The following is a 14,192-nucleotide window of genomic DNA, read 5'->3' on the forward strand; positions in this document are numbered from 1 at the left end:
AAACTAAGCTTCAAGGAAGCACTAAAATACTGAGCAAGAGCCCAAAGAAAACGTGGAAATTCTTTTGGTTTACTTCTTTCTCTGTGCTTTGCTTCCCTCGGAAAATAAGCTCTGAAACTAGGTTTTCAGAGGCATGGAAGGTTCTGCAGGGTCTATGAATCTAAGGCCAGGATAGTAGGTACGTCATGTACCTCAGAGGGACCTCAGGCATGGGTGAGAAATTCTGTTTTTAGAGAGTACACATCAGACCATTTTACTCCTTTGAAAAATGAGAACAAAACTACAAGGGCCTACTGTATAGCACAGGCAACTATATTCAAGATCTAGTAATAACCTACAATGGAAAGGAGTCTGAAAAAGAGTAGACCTATATATGTGTAGGTATCAAAACCTCTTTGCTGTACACCTGAAACATTGTAAATCGACTATACTTCAGGGATTTTTTTTTTTAAAGTAATGAAAATGTTCTGGGACTGTATAGTGTGGATAGTTGCACAACTCTGTGACTATATTAAAAACCATTGAGTGAAAAAACAAAAAAGGAAAAGAACTTGAAAAAAAAAAAAACACCAAGAACTACTGGGCGGGGAGTCTGAGTGAACAGGTGCTAACAGAGACCCTTCTTTGCACGGTTCTTTCCTAAAATGTGACCATTATTCATGCATCAGTATTGTAATCTCTTGTCATTTCTCATCTCCAGGCAAAAACTGGGACCTCACAGCCGCTCTGAGTGACTATGAGCAGCTCCGACAGGTGCACACAGCCAACCTGCCACCTGTGTTCAACGAGGGCAGGTGCCCCAAACAGCCTGAGCGAGAGCCACCCCCTCCCGGGCACACAGCCGAGCGGCCCTGCCTGCCCAGGCAGGACGACATCGCCCAAGGTACCTGCTGCGGGGCCCGCCAGGCGCCAGCTTCCTGGTCCAGCATGGTTTGCAAGGGGGCTGGGACAGGGGTGCACAGAAGGGTGAGGTCATCGCCTTTCCCAGCTGCAGGCGGATGAGGCTCTTCAGGCACCACACCTCACCCTGTCATTTACAGCTTCCACTCCTGCCTCAGGGGCGAGGAGAGTGAGTCCACTTCTCTTGGACCCCACGTTCCTCCTGGAGTCCTGGTTTTCCCAGACCTGACGTCTCTCACCCTTGCAAAACTATTTCCCAAGTGGCATAGCCTCCAAACCTGTTTGACACTGATATTCATCCACGTGTTTCATGGGATGAACTTTTTTTTCCAAATTGGGAACATTTCATTGTGACGAAGATATATAAAAGAAACGTGAGAGTTTTCTCTCCACATCTCCCAAACCTCCCAGAGGCTAACCAGTGGCCCCATCCTATTCTGTCTCCTGTTCCTTCTTACTTTGCTTGTTCAGAATGCAAACACACCTGAGTCAGTTGCACGCGCTGCACTTGGCAGAGTGCTGGTTTCCTTGGGCCAATAAATCACGATCATATTCTCTTCATATTTGACACCACAGTATACGATTTTTTTAAACCATGTCTCTTCATGGTGATTTTGTTTCTTCTTAGATTTTGTTGTTAGTGGTGGATTTTTGACATGACAGGCACTGCTATAATAAACTTTATACCACAATTTGTACATATTAGTGCTTTCATTTCTATAGGTTGGCATTTCCAAGGTGGATTTGCTGTACCAACACATGTGTTTTTTTTGTTTAATAACTTCAGGACTTGGTTCTCAAACACATTTCTGTTCACCTTATATGAAACTGGGTGTTTCCCTTCGTTCTTGCCAGGACTGGGTGTTCTCATGATGCTTTTACTGCTTTGTTTTTCTACTTTGAAGGGTAAAAAATAGTTTCATCTTGTCATTTGCTTGTTAGCCAGTTGGATTTCCTCTTCTGTGATATACTTATTCACAGACTTTGCCCACTTTTCTGTTGTTTCGTTTGCATTTTTCTTATCAATTTGTAGCATTCTTTATAATGGAGACTAAACTACAAATATATTTTGCATGTATATGTTATACATATATATATACACACACACACATCCCGCAGTATTCTTTGCTTTATCACTATTCACAGAAAATTCTGCTTTACAAAATGCTTATATTACTATACATTCATGACTAATTGGTGACCTCTCCCTTTCTTTAGAAATTCTCCTGAAATTCAAAGTTACATGTTTTCTTGTACTTGTTTTTTAAATTTTGTTCTAAGGTCTTTTAAGCAGTTTGAAATTTTTATAAATAATAGCTAAGAATCTAGTTTTGCTTCTCTGGATTGAGAATGAGATAGTCTAGCATATTTATTAAATAAAGCATCCCTTTCTCACTGAACTAACATGCCAACTTTGCTGTACATTAACTTAGCAAAAATGTATTTAGCTCTCTTTCTGGACTCTGTGTGACCACCCAACCTGCTGTACTTGACTCTTAAAGCTTCGTATAGTGTTACTCTGCAAAGGCTACTTCCTTTATTACCGTTCTTTGTCAAAACTTTTTCACTATTTTTGGATATTTATTTTACCATATTAATCTTAAAATTGGAGTTCTGATTGGAAGTGGATTGGGTTTTTATTTTATTTCAGGGATAATTAGCATATTATAATACTGTTTTTCCACTCAAGAATATTGCATATACCACTCCATTTATTCACATTCTGTTAAGAGTTTAGGCACAGAGAAAAGCAATTCATTTTTTATCCAGTCATGTCATAAATTCTCTTATTAATGCTAGTTGTTCTCAGAGAGTCTCTTGGATTTTCTACATATACAGTCATAAGATCTGAAATGATTTGATACTCCTCTTAATATTTACACAGTGGATTCCAATTCTCCTATGGCCTTAGGTCAGCCTTCCCATGCTGTGAGTCATTGTTGTCTGTTTCTGTTAGCCCAACCTGATTATTCAGGCTATATTGGAAACTCTATCTTGGATTATTGTCCTATGCTTACTTACTCTGTTGTCCAGAAAAGGCAAATTTGAGTTAGAAAGTTCAGTGCTCATTATGTGTCTTCTCTAAGCTTTTCTTCTCTTTCCACTACATTTTGGGCTGTATTCGTGGGTGCGTATGCATTCATAATTGTGAGGTCATCTGGCTCTAATGTGCTTTTTTTTTTCCTGTAAATAGTCCTGTTTATTTATTTTTTTTAATTGTATTGGTTTTGCCATACATCAACATGAATCCGCCACGGGTGTACACGTGTTCCCCATCCTGAACCCCCCTCCCACCTCCCTCCGCATCCCATCCCTCCAGGCATCCCAGTACACCAGCCCCAAGCATCCTGTATTCTGCATCGAACCTAGACTGGTGATTTGTTTCTTATATGATATTATACATGTTTCAATGCCATTCTCCCAAATCGTCCCACCCTCTCCCTCTCTCACAGAGTCCAAAAGACTGTTCTATACATCTGTGTCTCTTTTGCTCTAATGTGCTTTTTAACAATATATAGAGTGTCTCTATGTCCCATATAATTGTTATTATCTTTAAATCTGTTTTAGTTGATATTAAACCTCTTCCCTGCCTTTCTCTTGGTTCATATTTGCCTGGAATGACATTTTTTCAACCTTTCTTTATCCTTGTATATCAAATATAATTCTTACAAGTAATTTATCATCAAGTATCACTCTATTAGTCAATCCAAGAGTCTGTCTTTTAAGCAGTGAATTTAATCTACTTATTTTATTTTTATTATTGTCCTATCTGTGCTTCTTCATGTTGTGTGTTTTATTTGCCATGCTTTTTTTGTATGTGATTTTCTCCTTTTCTATCTTTTCTGGCTAAGTAAAATTTTCAACTAGTTTGAAAGTTATATATTCTCCTTAGTGTTATAGTTACCTCTGTCCTACTAACACCTATATTTAGGTTTTTCTCTCTATTAATTTTTGGAACTCATCAGCAGCTGTATTTCACCCTGTTTTTATCATCTCCCTTCCTACCTCCATGTACCCTCAATTATATTTGCCCACTTTACTGACCTTTGAGGACTTCCCTGGTGGCTCAGACGGTAATGCCAATGCGAGAGACCCAGGTTCGATCCCTGGGTCAGGAAGATCCTCTGGAGAAGGAAATGGCAACCCATTCTAGTACTGTATTTAGGTTCTTTTTATGGCTTGTTTAGACAACAGTCTCCTAAGGCCATCAGAAGCTAAAGATGTTTACATGATATGCTTAAATTTTCGTTTGGTAGAATAACAATCTGGATCCAAATTCTTTTCCTTTAAAACCATTCCACTCCTCCATTGTCTTTCTGCATCTCATTTTCATGTCTTCTAAGAGATTCCCTTGACTTGCTCTTCTAACTTCTTCACGTGAACTGTTCTGTCAGTCAGCATTTCTCATTCCAAATTTGCGCTTTCCCATTATTTTTATTATTTCACAATGTAATAGTCTATCTCTTTGAATATATCTACTAAGTTTATTTTAAAACCTTGTCCTCCTGATGCATTCCAGCCCAAGTGCTTTGTGAACTTTCTATAACCACGTCCTCACTGCTGAGCTGTTTCCTAAGTTTTGTCTGTGAGCACACAGTACCTTGCAGTTACGAGCCATCTTAGCTCATGGTATCAGGGGAAAAGGACAAAGGCGTGGGCTCTGTTTTGTGTTCCTCTGAATGAGAGCATGGAGGGAAGTGCACTCAAAGTGGCTAGCTCTGAATGCTTTAATATGGGCTCAAAATGTTCTCCACTGGCTCTCCTCGCCACAGTTGGCTTTATGCTCAGGGAACCTCTCAGCTCCTCTGTGCTAGAAATTACTCATTTGCAGGAGCTTCCACTTTCTGTCGTAACTGTCAGCTCACAGGGAGTGTGGGAGAAAAGAAAGAAGGCTTGGGGCCAGCCCACCTATTCCTGTTGTGGTTGGTGCCTGGTTCCATGGGATTTGCCCTGATGCTCCTCCAGGGGCTTCAACCATGGCAGTGGCTGGCCTGCATTGTGGTGGTGATGGCTCAGGCAGTTACCCCCACAGGGCTAGCTTGGGGGAGGAAAAGCCAGAACACCTGCCCTCAGCCCTCACCCGTGGAACCCAGCCCATTCCCACCCATCTACTCCTGTGGGCCTCCTGGATGGGTTAGGAAGAGGGTGTTGAGGTGTGGTCACTGACTTGGCCATCTTGTTATCCCGTTCTTAAATTCTCCTTCATTCTGCCCTTCGATCTGACCTCTTCTAATCATTTAGCTTGGTCTTTCTGTGACTGTGTGCTCCTTCAGCACCAAATCGGACAGCCTCCCAGCATCTCTCATGCAGTCGAAATCCAGAGAGCTGACAACTTGGCAGTTCCTGCTCTTTCTGAGCAGCAAACAGTCTAACCCATTATCTTATCCTCCCAGGGAAGGGGCTAGAAAGACCCTTCTCTCTGTTTTCAGACAGATTAGCAGAATCAGGGCCTTATACGGATACTCGCCACTATCTTATTTTTATCAGGAAAAAAAAAAAAAACAGAAGTCTATCATAACATAATGTCATTAACTGAGCCTTGTGAACAAACATATGTATTTTTATTTATTTGTTTAATTTGGGTGTGCTGAGTCTTCATTGCTGAGTGGGCTTTCTCTAGTTGTGCCAAGCAGGCTTCTCATTGTGGTGGCTGCTCTTGTTGCAGAGCATAGGCCCTAGGGCATGTGGGCTTCAGTAGCATGTGGGCTCACATGCCTGAAGCATGTGGAATCTTCCCAAACCAGGGGTCAAACCAGCATCTCCTGCATTGCACGGTGGCTTGTTAACCACCAGACCACCAAGGATGCCCTGTATTTTTAACAAGTAGAAATTGTAGTTTCTGAATTAGATCTATATATATCCTTTAATTGAATTCTTCCTGAAATCACAATCTCCTAAAATGGAAGATAAAGCCCTCCATATTCTAAATCAACAACAATAACTTATGAACCACATCTGGCCACTGCCTGTTTTCTCAGTAAAGTTTTATTGGAACCCATTGTTTATTCACTGCCTATGGCTGCTTTCATGCTGCAAAGACAGAGTTGAGTAGTTGTGACTGAGAATTGTATGGCCCACAAAGCCTAAAATATGTATATCCGTCCCTTTTAGAAAAGTTGGCTTCCCTGGTGGCTCAGACGGTAGAGTCCGCCTGCAGTGCAGGAGACCCGAGGGCGATCCCTGGGTCAGGAAGATTTTTGTCTACCTGCTTTAAAATGTACCCAGGACTTGTTTTAATCAGATATGATGAGACACACAGACAGGGACATGACTGTCCTAGAAGACAGTCTTATACTCACAGCTCCCTGGAAACAGGAGGCTTGACACACCCTGTAGGGTCACACGGTGAAGCACCAGGGTTGGTCAGAAGGCAGAAGGGACAGAGGAAAACAAGGGCAGCAGCCTGTGTTGTGTTTCAGTGGGAAAGACAAGACAGGGTAAACAGACTTAGGATTGGCTGGCATGAGTAATTTCAGCAGCTCTTGGCGGGCGTAAGGGCCATCTCTTGTTGTCTGGCACCTGGCCCAGGGCTAATTAGGGCAGTGACATGGCCTGCTGGTGTGAGCCAGATAGAGGAGGTGATCCAGAGTATGGGCTCTGAATTGGTTTGTCCTGGGTGAGTCCTGAGAATCTAAGTATCTAAGAATTGGATAATTCCGTAGAGAAATTCTCTCCCCATTCAGAGAGGCCCCAGATGCCAGAGCCTCCAGAATACAGAAAATAAGAAAACAGACTTAATACACATCCCCTGACCTAAATCATAGATAGCTTTTTGTTAGTGTGGGTTTTTAAATTTCATTATTTAATTTATTTTTATTGAAATACAGCTGATTCATAATGTGTTAATTTCTGCTATACAGCAAAGTGATTCAGTTATACGTATGTATACATTCTTTTTACATTTGTTTCCTTTGTGGTTCATCACAGGATATTGAATATAGTTCCTTCTGCTACACTAAATCATAAGTGCTTGAGCTGGCTTTGACAAGGGTCAGAAAATTCTGTATATTCCCTCAGTATTTTTCTTAAATCTCTCTGTATTTCTCTGGGGCATAACTTTGAACATGGTAATTCCTGTTGTATTTTATTTATAATTCCAAAAGAAGAATTGCTGAATTAATGTTTAAAGAATCCGTTTGTGAGTGTATGTGCATGTGAGTGTGTGTGTGTCTGTGTGATTATGTACGTGCATTCATGGAGGTGGCGGTTGGAAGGAGTTAGAATTCAGAGCATCTGTTTCTTGTTTTGTGATCTTTAACATAATTCACTTTTAGTTCAAAAGGACTTTTCCCCTCAGATTCCAAATATTAATATTTGGAGTGGCTTAATAGCATCAATTTATACTGTGAGTCACAGCATTTGCAAGGTCCTCATCAGTTGGCAATAGATGCTGATTGATAAGCCATGAGACATATGGGTGACCTTGCCCAGCACCTTGCCTCTGCTGAGAGCAGTGTGGGTTCATGTTACCTTGGGTGTTCAAGCAAACTGTTGTGTCTTGAAGGATGGGGTAGTTCCTCTTTTCCCAGATTCCAGAAAGGTAGCTGGTGGCAAGAAATGTGACCTCAGCAAGGTCTGTGAGGGGCAGAGGGGCATGGGGTCTCCTCTTACCCTGCCCTGGGGGACAGGACAACCAACTGGCCCGTGTGCTCCCTGGCTCCTCTTCCTCATGGCCTATGTGGTCTGATCTCTCTTCTTGTCCTTCTTCAAAATACAACATACTTTAATCATCTTGAATTCATCTCAGAATGAAATTGAAGGTGAATCAGAACTATCCGTTTTGAAATTCTCTGTCTTGAGACTTACCATGCAAGTATATGAGGCCTCGGAGAATTAAATTTGAGCTTAAAGTTAACTTATACCAGGGTCAAAGGCCTCTTGTTTTTCATCTGCTTTAGCAGAGTTACCTTATGGCAGTGCTGTCATCTACTCTTGCATGTGGGGGACTAGAGCTTCCCCTCTTGATGAAGGCGTGGGCATGGGCTTCCTGCCAGCACAGCAGGGGCAGAAGCACGGCTCAGAGAGGCATCAGCAGAGCACAGAACCTGACCCATGAGCAGGCTGATGTGAGTGGGGATCCATTCAACTTAAGTGGCCACAGGTACTAATGAGTCTACCACAGGTGGAAAAGATTAGAAAATATTCATTGAAATGCCAGTCTGAATTTTGTTTTCTGGGCACAATTAAAAGAGGACTAGTGCCTTGCTAAAAGAATTCTTCATCGTTACAAATATTGATTGTAAAACTAAAAACTTATTCCTAATATCGCACATTTAAGAATTCTTTAGCTATTAAGCACAGGGCTTTAAAAAATAAGTATGTTTTTTAAAATATTACTTCTTGATGGTAGCATTTAAATCAGATGGTCGACTTCCTAATAAAGTAATGGTTGTATTTTAGAGAAGTTCCACAGTGCATTTCTAATCCCTTGTTGGAAAGCCTAGGCAAAATAAAAATTTTTAAGATTGCCATGACAACAGAAAATCCAGACAGAATAGAGGCATGCAGTGGGTTAATAATTGTGTCCTGGGAATCTTCCTGCAGGGTGTGTTTATAAGAGTAACTTTAGTAGAGGTGACCTATCTTAAAATCCAAGCCACTGTGGAGAAAGCCCAATGGATTGCTTCTCACTTTAAAAATGCAAAAGCATAAAAGCAAAGGAAGTCCCCTGTGTAGAATTTCATGCCTCGAGAGCTCTGCTGAACTGAGATCCATGTAACTTAAGACCCAGGAAGCAAGGCTGCTGATCTTTACAGATGCTGAGGAATATTTGTGTGGTAGACTTGCCCTTTGCCTCCTTCTGAATGGTTTCCTGACTAAGTGCCGTGTGCCAGGTGATGGTGATGTTAACCCAGCATGAAGGTGGCCTGCCGAGAACACTGGGAGCTGGCAAGGCTGGGGAGGGAGAGGTAATGGGTGTGCAGGTGTCCATGGGTGTGCCTCTGCATGTGTGGCGAGTGTGTACATGTGTGTATGTGTCCATGTGTGCTGCATGAGTGTGCCGTGTATGTTTACATGTGCATATGCATCCTGCGTGCTCGTGTGCGCACATGTGGGCTAGTGTGCACAACCACAGAGCCCCCCTCACTCAGCCCCCTTCACATTCCCCCACACAGAGAAGCGGCTCTCGCGGGGGATCTCCCACGCCAGCTCGGCCATCGTGTCCTTGGCACGGTCCCACGTGGCGAGCGAGTGCAGCAGCGAGCAGTTCCCGCTGGAGATGCCCATCTACACGTTCCAGCTTCCGGACCTGAGTGTGTACAGCGAGGACTTCCGGAGCTTCGTGGAACGGGACTTGATCGAACAGGCGACCATGGTGGCCCTGGAGCAGGCAGGTGAGTCCCCCACCATGCAGGCCCCCTGGTCGGGAGGAGGGGGCGGGGGCAAGAGGGATGTGTGGTCCAGCTCCACGCTCTGTCGACTTGGGTGCCTGCAGGCCCTGCCCGGCCCTTGCCTGGCGCCAGTGGTGTGGGGTGAGGAGCACGTGGTGCTCAGATCTCCTGAGAGTTCTCTTTGTTCCTAATCAAGCCTGGCCAGGTCAGGTCCCCGCAGAGAACCCCAAGCTGCTTTGCCTTAACTTCTCTCCTTTCCTATCCAACCACGATGGCCCAAGTGGGTCCTGGACAAAAGACCCTACGCTTGGAGAGAAATAGGAGACCCTGGCACTTTCTGTGGACACAGGCAAGTTCATGGCCTCTCTCAGCCTCAGTTTTCCCCTCTGCAAAGACCTGAAAAGGATGGATGCCGGCCTGGTGAGGCTGAGCATTAGACAGCACGGTGCCCTGTGGAACTGTTCCTGCCCTCCCCCACCCACACCTGCACCCCCAGCTCCAGGTTAAGGAAGCATACAACCTGACTTTGGTTTCCTGATCTCCTTAATGTTTCTCTGACATCCCGAATGATGACAAGATTCAGGGAGTAAACCAAACTTGTCTTCTTTGGAGTTCCTAAGAATAAACTAACTCGTTCCAAACAAATTCTGAAACAGACCTTGGTTCTTTCTGAGACAGGCAGCCTCTGTCTCCCTCATGATCATTTGCACTGTAAATCTTTGCGTAGTCACATGTTTGGGGCTTCTCAGACATGCGTGTAGAGGATCCTGTGCCTTCTTCTCAGGCCCCTGTGCATCCTCCGTGGGGCCACTAAATCCCCAAAGATGAAGAGGGGCTGGTGGTGAGTGGGGCCTTACTTGTGCTGGGCAGGCTGGCAGCCAGGTCTCAGCCCAGGACTTGGAAGCCTCACCCTCAGGGTATTTGGCTTAATAACAGGATCCACATTCCCGATACCTGTGTTGGGTCTGATGTTGTGACTGTTTTCTCCACTGCTGCACAGCTGCCAAAAGCAGCTCAGAGACCAGCCGCCACACCTGGTCCTGTCTTACCTCCAGGCCTTCTCTCTGGATTAGCCACGGTAGCTCAGATGGTAAAGAATATGCCCACAGTGCCAGAGACCTGACTTCAGTGGGGAAGGTCCTCTGGAAGAGGAAATGGCAACCCACTCCAGTATTCTTGCCTGGAGAATTCCACGAACAGAGGAGCCTAGAAGGCTACAGTCCACGTAAGGCTATAGTCCATGGGGTCGCAAAGAGTTGGACATGACTAAACAGCTAACACTAAAGCCCTCTCTCTAGAGGCTGGCTATTTTAAAGATGCCTCTATGAGATAGTTTAAACCTAATATTCACTAGTCTCAGAGAAGGGAAACTTGGGGTAAGTTACAAAGGAAAATAATTCATGAACTAATTTCTCTTGAAGGCCATGGTAGCCAAGTGCTTGACAGAGTTCAGCCTCGAGCATGATCGGTAGCACTGATAATTGCTGCCTCACTTAAGGCCCCAGTCCTGATAAAGGGCGTGGAGTCCACCATACCAGCCTTCTCCTCCAGCCTTATCATGCTCAGCAAGAGCTTTTGCTCTTTTGGAAGGTCTTTTCTGTTATTTTTTTCCGATGGATCACATATTAATTTTTACTTACCTTTTACCTCCCAAACCAGCATTTTAAAGGGGCACTGCTTGACTCTTTGCAAATGTTCACTCTCCGATGACGAGTCAGCTGGCTTGCTTTGCATTTTGGGTTTTCCTCTGACCTGGGTGCACTTTCATGCCTCCTTTCACTACCTTTCTCTTCAGCCTCTCCTGCCTGTGAAAACCTTGAGCCTCTGCTCCTTCAAATGGCTTTTGGGGAGTTGTTTGTTCTCCCACTAATCTGTCAGTGTCAACCTGCCAACAGCCTTGTTGGCGTCACGGAAGCAGCCAGCAAAGCGCATGGCGTGTGTGTCCTGTGACTCCAAAATTTTCAGGGGCTGCGGACAGCACCCCATCAGTGCTGAAGGAGGCCTTTGGAGGCTGGCCAGTGCCCCAGCCTTCAGGACCACGATCCCAGGCAGGGAGAGTCTGAAAATCAGGGTTCTGCTGAGAACAGGGAGGAGAGGACTGCAAAATAGTGGAGGGTGGAACAAATGTGCATTCCTCTCTGCCCCGCTGCCTACCATCCATCGACTTCTCTGTACCTCTCTTTAAGCCGTAGACCGATCATCCTTCAGGCCTTTTCTGTGCCTGGATGCTGGTGGGAATCTGGCTGAGGCCCAGGAGTCCCAGGCAGCCCCCCATCTCGGCTGGGTGAAGAGCCGGGGAGCTGGGAGGCAGCCTCGGCTTGGTCCCTCGGGCCCTGCTGTCACTCTGCATGGGGCAGGCAGAGCTCCGCGGAGGAACAGCGGGGAGAGAGCTGCTCGACATGGCCGCATGCAGCGCGTCAGCTCCCTTGTCCAGTAGTTAGGTGTTCAGATCACTGTGAGTCAACCGCTGATAAGCAGTACTATTTACTGGGTTTATGGGAGACGGAAATACGGATCTCAAAAAAATTTAGTGAAAAAAATCTGCTTGTTCAAGACATAATGCAAGTTGTGTTTGGAAGGAAATATAAACTCTGTCTCAGGGCCTCAGGGTGGGGACTTTTCTCCCTCCCCGGGGGCTCATGTGATCCAGGCCCATACTCCAGCTCCATTCCCCCCGAGCCCAGCACAGAGCAGGCGTCCAGAGTGGCTCCCCAGCTCCACAAGGCACACAGGCAGCCCTACCTGTTTGAGGAGCCTCTGTATCGAGTGGTGAAGCTTCACCTCCCACAAAACCCACAGGAGAGGGCGTGCCATTCTCTGCAGGCCTTAAAAGCCCAGAAGACATGACCCACTCCGGCCCCATGATAGGAGGGGACGACAGGAGGGCCAGATCTTCAGGACATAAAGCCACTGACCCCCTGAGAGAGAAAAGAAGTGCCTCACATTCTTCATTTAGTCTGAGAATTCAAGAAAGTATTTGTCTCTCAACCTGCTGAGTTCACACTTAAGAAGACTCAGAGATCATGAGTCTCTCGGTTTGGAAAGCAACGTCTGGCGCTCCTGCCCCTTTCAGGCACCCCTGCCCCTTTTGGACACCCCTGAATGGGATGAGATGGCACGATGCTTCAGCAAGTATGTGGGTCCAAAGGCAGAGGCATGTCTGTGTCACTGCACACAGTGCAGTCATCGTGTGCAGAAAAAGTGGGGACGCCTCGGAGTTTGCTGTTGAGTCTGTCTCCACAGGAGGAGAGTTGGATTAGAGTGAGTCTGACAGAGAAGTTCTCACATGTGCAGGTTTTTGAAGGCCTCGTGAGTCAGCCCAGCCCTGCAGGTCAGCTGGAGCCTCACTTCCTTCAATCTTAATGTAGGAGATAAGACAGCTGCCAGAACTGCACCCACAGCAAGCCTGAATTGCAGTCCCACAGACACCCCATCCAGGTGCTGGAAATCTCATCATTATGAACCACGCAGGTGAAGTTGTTGCCCTCATGGAGATGAGGTTCTAGTGGGGAAGAAAGATGATAAGGCAGACCATGCATACGGCACAAGACCATGCGGTAGGTGCTCCGAGGAGAAGGGAGGGAGCCCAAGGCAGGGTTCTTGAGGGCAAGGAGGAATGAGCCATGGGACACACTCAAAGCCTTGGCTCATTTAAGGAAGGTAGAATGTGGGAGCAGGTGGGATGAAGGCTGGCGGGGTTGGAAAGGAAGGTGATAGAATGGCAGCCAGGGGCCAGGGAGCACTCCTGAGCCTCAGGGTTAACAGTAGGGAGGTTGTGCAGCCCCGGGAGGGCTTTAAGAAGGGGTGGTGACATGTTTGTATTCACACTGACGTGTCCTGGCTGTTCTTTTGAGAGTGGACTCTGCAGAGGAAAACGGAGCAGGAAGAGCAGCAGATAGCCCAGAGCCTTGGGGGTAGCAGTGGAGGTGGCAGGAAATAGCTAGATGTGAACCAGGATCTGTTTTGAGGAAGGTCCTACAGATTTCACTGATGGATTGGATGGGGCAATAGCAGAAAGAGAAGAGTCAAGCATGACCCTGCTTGATGGTGGGTAGATGGTGGTGCCATGTGGAGACACAGACCCATGGAAGAGGGGTTGGCGGTGACATAGAAGCAAAGTCTCAAATCCTGTTGAGACTTGGAAAGTTGGCATCCAGTTGAACATGTGGGTCTGGAGTTCAGGAGCAGTCTGAGATAAAGAAGCAGATATGGGAGTTAGTGTGGGATGAAGTCCAAGGGAGGGGATTTACTCATCATAGGGACCTCCTACAGCACTCCTAACAGCCCTGTGCACTGTTGGGTACCAGCTGGATGAGGAAGTCTGGAGCATGGGTGAAACATAACGGAGACAGAACAGGAGCAAATCCTCACGGTCCCCTTGGAGGAAATCTCAGAAGCATTTGCAGAGCACAGTGATACCCAGAGAAGGTGATTCAATGGCCCTAGGTGAATGTGGTGGCTGCAGAAGGGCCGCAATATTAAAGAGAATCACAGGGCAAGAATGAACTCGCCTTTCTCATAGAAATTGTCTCGTTATGTTTTCTTTCATTCAAGAGTTTTCATGGGTGACAAGCAAAATGACATCTTATTTTAAACTGTGGTAACCATCTGTTCATCAGGCACTCTGTCTATCAGATCTAGTCCCTTAAATCTATTTCTCACTTCCACTGTAATTTATATGCAGAGTACATCTTGAGAAATGCTGGGCTGGGGGAAGCACAAGCTGGAATCAAGATTGCCAGGAGAAATATCAATAACATCATATATGCCGATGACACCACCCTTCTGGCAGAAAGTAAAGATGAACTAACAAGCCTCTTGATAAAAGTGAAAGAGGGGAGTGAAAAAGTTGGCTTAAAGCTCAAGAGTCAAAAAACTAAGATCATGGCATCCGGTCCCATCACTTCACGGCAAATAAATGGGGAAACAGTGGCTGAGTTTATTTTGGGGGGCTCCAAA

The 14,192-nt window shown here is 45.6% G+C and overlaps 1 protein-coding gene across 2 annotated transcripts in view; it reads left to right on the forward strand.

The window, feature by feature from the left end:
- OTUD7A (OTU deubiquitinase 7A) overlaps positions 1 to 14,192 on the forward strand; it is a 162,923-nt gene that overhangs the window by 83,392 nt on the left and 65,339 nt on the right. For both annotated transcript variants that reach the window (XM_068991431.1, XM_068991432.1), the window contains exons 2-3: positions 701 to 883; positions 9,018 to 9,236. In XM_068991431.1, coding sequence (XP_068847532.1) covers positions 701 to 883; positions 9,018 to 9,236 — 402 coding nt within the window. The remainder of the gene's footprint in view (positions 1 to 700; positions 884 to 9,017; positions 9,237 to 14,192) is intronic.

This window comes from Capricornis sumatraensis, chromosome 19, assembly GCF_032405125.1.
Source record: "Capricornis sumatraensis isolate serow.1 chromosome 19, serow.2, whole genome shotgun sequence".
Lineage (NCBI taxonomy): Eukaryota > Metazoa > Chordata > Mammalia > Artiodactyla > Bovidae > Capricornis > Capricornis sumatraensis.